Below are 9,344 nucleotides of genomic sequence, written 5' to 3'. Positions count from 1 at the left end.
CTGTCCTGCATTTTCCAGTTGAGGACACTGAGGACCAGAAGATGAGATGCCATAGCCAAGGCCACTTGGCCCCATTGGAGCCCGTGTCAAGCCCAGAATCCAGCCTCTCAGCTCCTCCCTCTGGGTCCTGTGTGTTTCTCACACTGCCACCCCTGCTTATAAGGGGCTACCCACTAGGACCCAAGGAGCTTCACCATAGGCTAGCCTTGCTGCCCAAGGCCAGAAATTAGGAGTGGTGGTGGGGGAAGGGGGAGAATGGACTTCTAGAGTCCATCCCCAAGGACCTCTCCTCTGGGTATGGGAGTGACAGGAGCCACCCTTTACTGACAGGCCCCTGGGACTGGCTGCTTCTGGTCTGCCTGTGGCTCAACAGATCACACCTGGGCTTGAGAAATGCAGCAAAATGAGGGCTTGTTATCAATAGGGAAAGGATGGGAGCACCTGGGTGGCTCAGTCGTTGAGTGTCTGACTCTTGATTTTGACTCAGTTCAGGATTTCAGGGTTCATGGCATCGAGCCATGTGTTGGGCTCCACGCTGAGTGTGGCACTTGCTTGGGATTCATTCTCTCTTCCTCTTTCTCTCTGTCCTCCCTCTGCCCCTCTCCCCAACTTGTGCTGCCCCCCCCCATCTAAAATTAAAAAAGGAAAAAAAAAACAGGGAATAGGGAACGGATGATAGGAGGAAAAGGTAACTCCAGGAAAGCTACTCATGTTTTAGGGGGAAGTGAAATAAGCGACATATCCCGTTGCCCCAGTTGGTACCCTTACTTGCACACATTTGTTTGTTCATCCATTTGTTCAACAAATATTTATTGGGCCCCCAGTGTGAGGTAGACACCAGAATAGGTGTTGTAGTTATCCTGTAAGACAGACGCAGCACCCCCCTCCATGGAGCTTAGACGTCTGCAGGTTATATACTAGAATCGTATTACGTAGCCTCTTGGTGCCTCCTTTGTTATTAACAGTAATGATGGTCCTAGATCTCTAATTTTCTTAACCATTCTGTCAGAAGAGGAAACTAAAGCTTGGAGAGGTTAACCATCTTGCCCAGGGTCACACGGAAGTGATAGAATCTGAATTCCATCCCTGTTCTCTCTATACCACCTCCTGCATTGTACTCCAGCTTTTTATCAGGGGCAGTGATAAGAAAAAGCCAGGGAGAATGCAAAGCTTTCTTTGCTCTAGAACGTGAGCGATTTCAAGTGTCTTTTAGAATTTAAAAGATAACCTGTGTTGTCCTTGGAGAAGCAGTGCTGCCCCCTCCGGAGTAAATGCTTTGCATATTCCGAGCCAGGTGGAGTATTCACCCCTGCGAGTCAGGTGCCCTCTTGGTTGACAAGTGTGTGTTTCTTCCCCTGCTCTTGTTTGCTTATCATGTATCCTCCATCATTAAGCCTCTTCAGATACTTTTGGGAACATGTCAGAATAGGAAACAAACAGAAAGGCACAGGGACACTGACCCCGTCCATTCCCACCCGGCACTCCCCTGGAGTGTGGGCCCCAGTGTCCAGCAGCGGCTCTGGCTGGGCCAGGGGGTATTTTCACTGGGCTAAAGTGGTGCATTTTTGATAAAGCTAAATTTAATTTAAAGAACAGTTTTATGATCAGAGGTAGTCTTTGTTTTTGTTTCTGTTTTCTTTAAGCATTAAAAATGTCTTTTCTGGTGGAGAATAATCCTAATAGAGGGCAGTGGTGATTGCCACTCACATCATTACTGTTTGATGTCCTTTCTTGGCAAAATGAAAAGTTGCCCACGATGTGCCCATTTTCTTTGTGGTTTTTACTAAGCTGGTGAAATCTGAAAATTACTATGAATTTGAAAAATTTTTCTATTTTTAAGTTTTAAAATAAAAATTTTATTGATTTATGTTTTAAAATCCAAGTGTAATTAACACACAGTGTTATGTTAGTTTCAGGTGTACCGTATAATGAGTCACCCCTTCCACACATTACTCAATGCCCAGCACGATAAGTGCACCACTTAATCCCCATCACTTACTTCGCCCATCCCTCCGCCCACCTGCCCTCTGGTGAACACACCAGCTTGTTCTTTATAGTTAAGAGCCTGTTTTTTTGTTTCTCTGGTTTTCTTTTCTTTGTTCCTTCATTTGTTTCTTAAATACTACATATGAGTGTTAATTTAGATCATTGGTTTTCACGCTGTTCCTCTGAGCCCTTGAGTTGCTGGGTGGGGAGGTAGGGGTGTCTCTGCCTCGGAGTTGAGACATGGGCCCAGGGCCCTTCACCCCATTCTCAGTTAGAGAAATTCTTCAGTTTTATGTGTGAGGTTTGGGTACGATTTTGCTTGGTGTGGTAGAAGGATATCCATGCTAATGACTGGAGACCCTTTCCTCTAGGCTGTGTTGTGTGTTGAGGGGAGTGGAGGAAGGCGTGCTGTTTGTTGCTTTTGCAGGACTCAGGCAGGGTGGGTCTTTCACCTGGGAGATACTGGGTTCTCCAGAGAGACCAAGCCATAAGAGCGATGGTGGGGAGAGTGTGTGTGTATGTGGAAAGAATTGGCTCATGTGATTATGGAGGCTTGGGGAATCGAAATCTGCAAGGCAGGCCAGCTGGAGATTCAGGGAAGAGCTCCAGTCCAGAGACTTTCTGGAGGCAGAATTCTTTCTTCCTTGGGGGACAACAGGTTGTTTTTTCTTCTTCGGGCTTTCAACTGATTAGATGAGGCCCACCATATTACAGAGGGTAATCTGTTTTGCTCAGTCTGATTTAATGGTTTCAATGTTAATCACACCTAAGAAATGCCTCCATAGTGTCATCTAGAGTACTGTTTGTTATAGTTGGAGCCAGTGTGGGTACTGTGGTCTTGCTACATGGACGTGTAGATTAATTGTCACACCTATGCAAGTGCCCAGGAAATCTGAAGGGATAACAAAGATGGGGGAAAGCCGAGCTTCTGCCTCAAGGAGGCAAGGCTATACACAGGAAGAGATTATGAACAAGACCATTTATATTTAAGTGCTAACTTCAGAAGACAAAATGTGAAGTGCATTTAGAGGAGATGTGGGATGAAGCCCAGAGGGCCCCTGGGAGATTCCTGTCTGGGGCTGAACAGCAGGAGCATTCAGACCATGGAGGTCCCAGATAAGTGAGGACACAGGCTTTAGGACCAGAGTGGGAACCACAGGATAATAATACTTCCATTTGACTAGGTCTCTGAGTTAAGGGTTTCATATACATGATTTCATTTGACGTTAGCCAGAATCCTGTTTTTTGTTTTTTGTTTTTTGTTTTAATTGGGGGTCCCGAGGCCCAGAGAGGTTAAGGGATTCCTCAGGGGTCACACAGCTTGCCATCTGCCTCTTCCCAATCCTGCCCCCCCCAACCATTTCCCCCCTTTGCTGGGCATAATGAAATCCACGTGTGTATGTGAAGGCGGAAGGAGGGAATAAGTGTGTTCTTCGCCGAGAAATCCTGTGGAACTCTGAAAATGGGCCGTTTTCTCTCACTCTCCCCGCCCCGGGTCTTCTTTTTCCTCTTCACTGTCCTTGTTAACTTCCACCGTTTTGTTTTCTCGCCCTCCCCTAGACACGAATGCAGAGTTTGAATCCAGATCCCAAAGCACAGTACACCAGCGTCTACGGAGCCCTCAAGAAAATCATTCGGACTGAAGGCTTCTGGAGGCCCCTGCGAGGCCTCAACGTGATGGTGATGGGTGCGGGGCCGGCCCACGCCATGTATTTTGCCTGCTACGAAAACATGAAAAGGACTTTAAATGCCGCTTTCCACCACCAAGGAAACAGCCACCTAGCCAACGGTATTTTGAAAGCGTTTGTCTGGAAGTTAGAGAGCTCTCTCCTTCAACAGACCCTTCCCCAGGGCTCTCCTCCCTGTGACCCAGCAGCCTGACGCCTCATCTCCGCCATGCTTGCTTATGAATAAAGAACTCTAGAGTCGTGTGTGCGCACACACCCAAACACATGCACACACGCACACACACATGCACACGCTTTTTCTGTTCCCCTCCTTCGCTTTCTAAAGCCTGGGGGCAGTCGGTGACAGAGGTGTTTCAGTTTTCATTGTTGTGTGGGTTTTTCCATTTTGTTTTGTTTTTTTTGTTTGTTTTTTTTTGTTTTGTTTTGTTTTTTTTTAAACACGCAAAAGCACTTAATGATCAGATCTAGGAAAAAAAAAACCCTGACTAGAAACAAAACTTTTCAATACTGGATTCCAAAAAAAAAAAAAAAAAGTTATCTGGACAGCTTCTTTGAGACTATTTAAAAAACTGGTTCAACAGGTCTCTACAACGTCAAGATCTAACTAAGCTTTAAAAGGTCAAGAAGTTTTATGGCTGACAAAGGATTTGCGGCAGCACAGGCGACCTTTCCCACCTTAAGCTTCTGGGGATTTGGGAATTTCACCCCCATTCTCTTCCGTTGGTCTCAGTGGCATCTCTGTGGAGGAGGAGTTTTCTTTTTGTTGTTTTGAGGGCAAGAGGCGGGCGGGGGCTCGAGTTGGCACGGGGCTCCTACACAGCCGTGTTTTCCCGGGCCCAGCTCAGCGGCTCTTTTCACCTCTCCTGTGGGTTTGGCTTTTGTCGGGTTTCGTTTGGGTGGGGAAGGGGACTGCGGAGAGCAGCCTAAGGTGTACTTTAACAGAATTCGTGTTTCGACAGTGGACAGGTAGAGTGACCAGCGGCCAACCTTTCCCCTTCTCGTTTTGTTCTACTGAGAGTGCCCCATCAGCAAACCCTGGTAATAACACCCCCCCCCCCGCCCCCCGGCTGGTTTGCAGACATTCGTTTCGCTTTTTAAAAATGGGCCCCTGGTTGCATTTATTAAGACAGGCGCTGTGGGCCACACTCTGATGCCATCCCTGGGTCCGTGGCCTTGGGGTTCGACTTCTGCTGCAACTGCCTTGTGTAATGTTTAGTCCCTTGGTCACTGAGCCCCGTGGCGGTGGTTTGATGCAACACAGTTATGCCCAGCGCTGTTACGGCTTCGCTGCGACGTATGCCGTGGTTGCATTTTGACCTTTCTGGTGGTGATTGTAAGTGTGGGCGGAGGGGGAAGGGGGCTGTGTATGCATTTCTGAAGCGTTATCCCGCTATTTCTCATTCCTCCCACCTTTGGGTGCTCGTCTTAATTGGCTGGGCAGTGGCACCTGCCTGGGGAGGAAAGCCAGAGCCAAAAGCAAAGTTCCAGGCCCCAATCAGACTTGGGAAGTGCCTGGTTCTTGAAGCCAGGCCAGGTGAGAGCCTCGGATGGGGTCTGTCGTCCCTGAGGCAAGTCCTCGCTTTGCCAACTAACCCTGGAAATCTGCCGCATGCAGATCTTCCTGATGCCTGCTTCCCCTGCCTGTTTTCTTGAAAACACCTGGATTTGATTAAGGATTTTTTTTTTTTTAAATGTCTTTTCTGACTTCTTCTCCCCTCTTAGCTGTGTACATAATACCATTCCCTTTGATTGCTCCGGCTCAAGGGCAGAGGGAGTTAGTCTGTAGACAAAGGTGAGGAACAGGGGAGAATTAAAATCTGGACAGTTTTCCGCTGGAGAAAGCCACGAAGCGTGGTTTCCGGGTACCATCCAACATCAGCGGGTCTAGCCTTTCCGAGCATTGACTACAGATCTGCAAGATGAAAATGTGGGTACCTGTGCCTGTGTTACCTTCTCCCCATTTCCCCCAACAGTTCGATCGTTACTTTATGTCTTTAAGAGTCTGTGCTCACCTGGGTGGAGCTGGTTGTAGATTTTGCTTCTTAGAAAGCGGTGCAGGGTTCCATCTGATTGTAGGTTCCAGGAACTTCCTCAGAACACCCGGTCCCTGAGGGTAATTTTCTGGAGTTTGTTTTGCAGGGATAGCTGGGAGTATGGCCACCCTGCTCCACGATGCGGTAATGAATCCAGCAGAAGGTAATGCTTCATGGTCCCAGGGAATGGCAGAAGGGGATGTGCAAAGGGGCAGGAAAAAAAGGTGGTGGTGGGGACAGAAGGTCGGGCAAGGGGACTTCCAGCCTCCAGTCAGAATAAGTAGGAGAATTCTTTACCATGTTAGCAAAGGCCTTGAAAAGAGGCAAGCATTTGAGCCTATGGTGTTCCTCTTAAACAGAGCTACTGGGACTGTGATCCGTGGACCATGTTAGGAATGCCAATTCTAGTCCCATCCCAGACCTGCTAAATCAGAATCTCTGGGGGTATAGACAGAGTCTGTTTTTTTAATTTTTTAAGTTAAAAAATTTTGTTTGAGAGAGAGCGACAGAGCATGAGGTGGGGAGGAGGAGAGAGGGGGAGACACAGAATCTGAAGCAGGCTCCAGGCTGCTGCTCTGAGCTGTCAGCACGGAGCCCGACATGGGGCCCAAACCCACAAACCGTGAGATCATGACCTGAGCTGAAGTCAGGCCCTCAACTGACTGAGCCACCCAGGCGTCCCAGAGAATCTGTCTTAACAAGCTCCCTGGGCGATCCTTTTGCACTCCTCTAAAACCTGTGTGTACGTGTATGTGTGCACGTGCGCACAGGTGCATGTGGGCGCACACACACACACACACACACACACACACCCTCTGGCCCTTGTTAACCTTTATTAACCCTAGGCAAATTTAAGGGGAACCCATCAAAGGTCATCATGCGGGCTTTGGTTCAATTTACTTTTTTAAAAGAGATTTGAAATTATTATGGACACTTTGAAATGTAACACAAGTGTAGAGAGAAGAGTGTTAGGAACGACCACGTGCACATCACTCTACTTGTGAATTAACCTTTGGCCATCTTGTCTTAGCCAACTCCTCCCACGTTATCTTTTTTTTTATTTTGAATTTTGGGAGCACTATAAAACTATGAAACAGTTGTCAGCTGTGGAGACTTGAGCCCTTACCGACTCGGGTCCGCACAGCGAGGAGATTTGGGACCTGGTATTGGGCCACTTCTCAGCTGGGCTGTTCTCTGTGTGACATGTATGAGTCTCTCCACCTTTCCCCCCATCTGAAAATGGTCCCTTGCCAGAAGGGAAAAATCAGAGGTAAAATGTCAGCCTTTCAAGTCTTGTGTTCCGAGTTTGTCTGTTTTTGTCTCTTAAGGTTGAAATTTCTTATTTGCTCTCTGCTGCCTCCCATGCCCGGGCAGACAGGGACTCCTTGTTCTGACCTTCTGGGACTTGATGGGTCAGACTGGGAGGTGGGCTTGTTTTTATGTGTTTAAGGCAGTGTGGACAGGGACCTGGTCAGTGACCGGTTAACTAGACCATGTCATCCCGGCAAGAATTTTGTTTCTACTTTTAAAGGAGGAACAAGTGAGGTTCAGCACCCTCTCTCCTCTTTGACATAATGGTTTAAGGACTTCATTTCTTTCAAAGTAAAGCCAGCACACTGTATGTGTTCATTTGGTGGTGCGTGGGGGGCTATTCAGACCCTTAGGCCTGAGGGACCACAGCTGGCCCTCATTGGCCTCATCCTTTGAACCAGCAGCTGCCCGGGTCTTCACTGGACTTTGTCATTGAATTTGGGCTGACATAATTCCAGTGTGTCTTCCAAGAGCGCTGTGACACACAGAAGCTAGAAACGCTGAGTCCGGACCACATACAGAGAATAAAGGACAGGACGCGGGAGCAGCCGGGAGGGAGGAGGGCGGAGAGGCCGGGGGGCAGGGTTCGGTTTTGTGGTGGGTGTGATGCTGGAGGCCCGCGGGCGCTGGGGGGATCAGATCAGTGAATCTAGTCTGAAGTGGCTGCCTCGTTTGGGGACCACCCTGAACAGGATTCAGGCGGGAGAAACCAGGCGCTGGGGCCTGGGGCCACCTTTGGAAACGGGGAGTGCCCGGAGCTGGCTCTGGGTCCTCAGGCTGGGGGCCGCGTGTGTGCTAGCTCTCCGTGACCTGTTACCAGTGTGTCTAAACTTGCTTGTTTCTCTTTATGGCCTGGCTTCCCATTTCACTGCGACCTGGGGTGGGGCCGATCCCAACCCATTGCCTGCCCGCGGCCCCGATCGCAGTCGTGAAGCAGCGCATGCAGATGTACAACTCGCCACACCGGTCGGCCCTCAGCTGCGTCTGGACGGTGTGGAGGACCGAGGGCGTGGGGGCCTTCTACCGGAGCTACACCACTCAGCTGACCATGAACATTCCCTTCCAGTCCATCCACTTCATCACCTACGAGTTCCTGCAGGAGCAGGTCAACCCTCACCGGGGCTACAACCCGCAGTCCCACATCATCTCAGGCGGGCTGGCCGGGGCCCTCGCCGCAGCCGCCACCACCCCCCTGGACGTCTGCAAGACCCTCCTCAACACGCAGGAGAACATGGCCCTCAACCTGGCCAACATCAGCGGCCGGCTGTCGGGCATGGCCAACGCCTTCCGGATGGTGTACCAGCTCAATGGCCTGCCCGGCTACTTCAAGGGCATGCAGGCCCGCGTCATCTACCAGATGCCCTCCACTGCCATTTCCTGGTCCGTCTATGAGTTCTTCAAGTACTTCCTCACCAAGCATAAGCTGGAGAATCGAACTCCATACTAAAGGAATGGGCTGTGGGCAGTGGTTCCAGAATCTTTTATTTTTAAAAGGCTTTCCCTGCCTGCCTCCGTTCCCTTGTCCTCGCACCGAGCTGATTTTGGCGGGGTGTTTGCAGGATGGGCCCTCCGCTCCCCTGATGCCTTAGAGGGAGGGGACAGCCGCTTACCGGAAGGCCGTCTGCAGGGACATCCGAGGTGGTAGGTGGGGAAAGACTGGAAGGGAAGCGAGAAATGGCTTTTTGTCTCCCTTCCTCTGGCAAGAATGTAGCTTTTCTGCCTCACTGTAGCAGTCTCCTGCCCTAGGCTCGCAGTTCGCACGAGAGGGGAGAAAATGTGCAGTGACTGAAAACATTAAAGAAAAAAAAGAGAGAGAGAGAGTTCTGTATATAAAAGTTCCAGCACACAGTATAAAATAGGTGGATAATGTTTATCCTTTATTTTTCTACGTAGACGTTTTTGGATTTGTGTGTGTGCCTGTGCGTGTGTACAGATAGGTGTTACAGCTGGGACTATGAAGCTGTTTTTAAAAAAATAGAGGGCTGAAGGCTTCCATCGGGTTAAGTTAAAAAGGCACCAAAGTGGTAAATTGCTGAATGCGGCCTAAAATTGTGCGGAGCCCCCCAGATGGAAGTTTCACTTGAATGTAAAATAATAAAGTTTATATTTTGAATTTCTCTTTTCATGGGGGAAAAAGGTACGTGGAAAATGAAATCATGAGCTATTACTTCCAGCTACTTTTTTTTTTCTCCTTTTGTTCAGTCAGTCACCTTTGTGCTAAAAATTCCAGGACCAAAGATCTGGCCCTGGGACACTTTGTCTTGCTGTATGCACGCACGCATGCGTATATAATGGTGGCACATATATAATGTGGCACGGTCACACT

The 9,344-nt window shown here is 49.1% G+C and overlaps 1 protein-coding gene across 12 annotated transcripts in view; it reads left to right on the top strand.

Annotated features, from left to right (window-relative positions):
* The window catches only part of SLC25A37 (solute carrier family 25 member 37), a 39,929-nt gene extending 30,798 nt beyond the window's left edge, over window positions 1–9,131 (top strand). For 7 of the 12 annotated variants that reach the window (XM_058720296.1, XM_058720298.1, XM_058720299.1 and 4 more), the window contains 3 exons: window positions 3,547–3,775; window positions 5,814–5,870; window positions 7,945–9,131. In XM_058720296.1, the coding sequence (XP_058576279.1) occupies window positions 3,547–3,775; window positions 5,814–5,870; window positions 7,945–8,465 (807 nt within the window). In that variant the 3' untranslated portion in view covers window positions 8,466–9,131. Of the gene's footprint in view, window positions 1–3,546; window positions 5,602–5,813; window positions 5,871–7,944 lie in introns of all 12 variants that reach the window. The other 5 variants (XM_058720308.1, XM_058720307.1, XM_058720306.1 and 2 more) reach the window with 5 other exon arrangements.
* The last annotated feature ends 213 nt before the right edge of the window (window positions 9,132–9,344 follow it).

The sequence above is a fragment of the Neofelis nebulosa genome, chromosome 3, assembly GCF_028018385.1.
Source record: "Neofelis nebulosa isolate mNeoNeb1 chromosome 3, mNeoNeb1.pri, whole genome shotgun sequence".
NCBI lineage: Eukaryota > Metazoa > Chordata > Mammalia > Carnivora > Felidae > Neofelis > Neofelis nebulosa.
The sequence above is the reverse complement of the archived record's forward strand: the minus strand, read 5'-3'. Positions and strand labels throughout refer to the sequence as shown.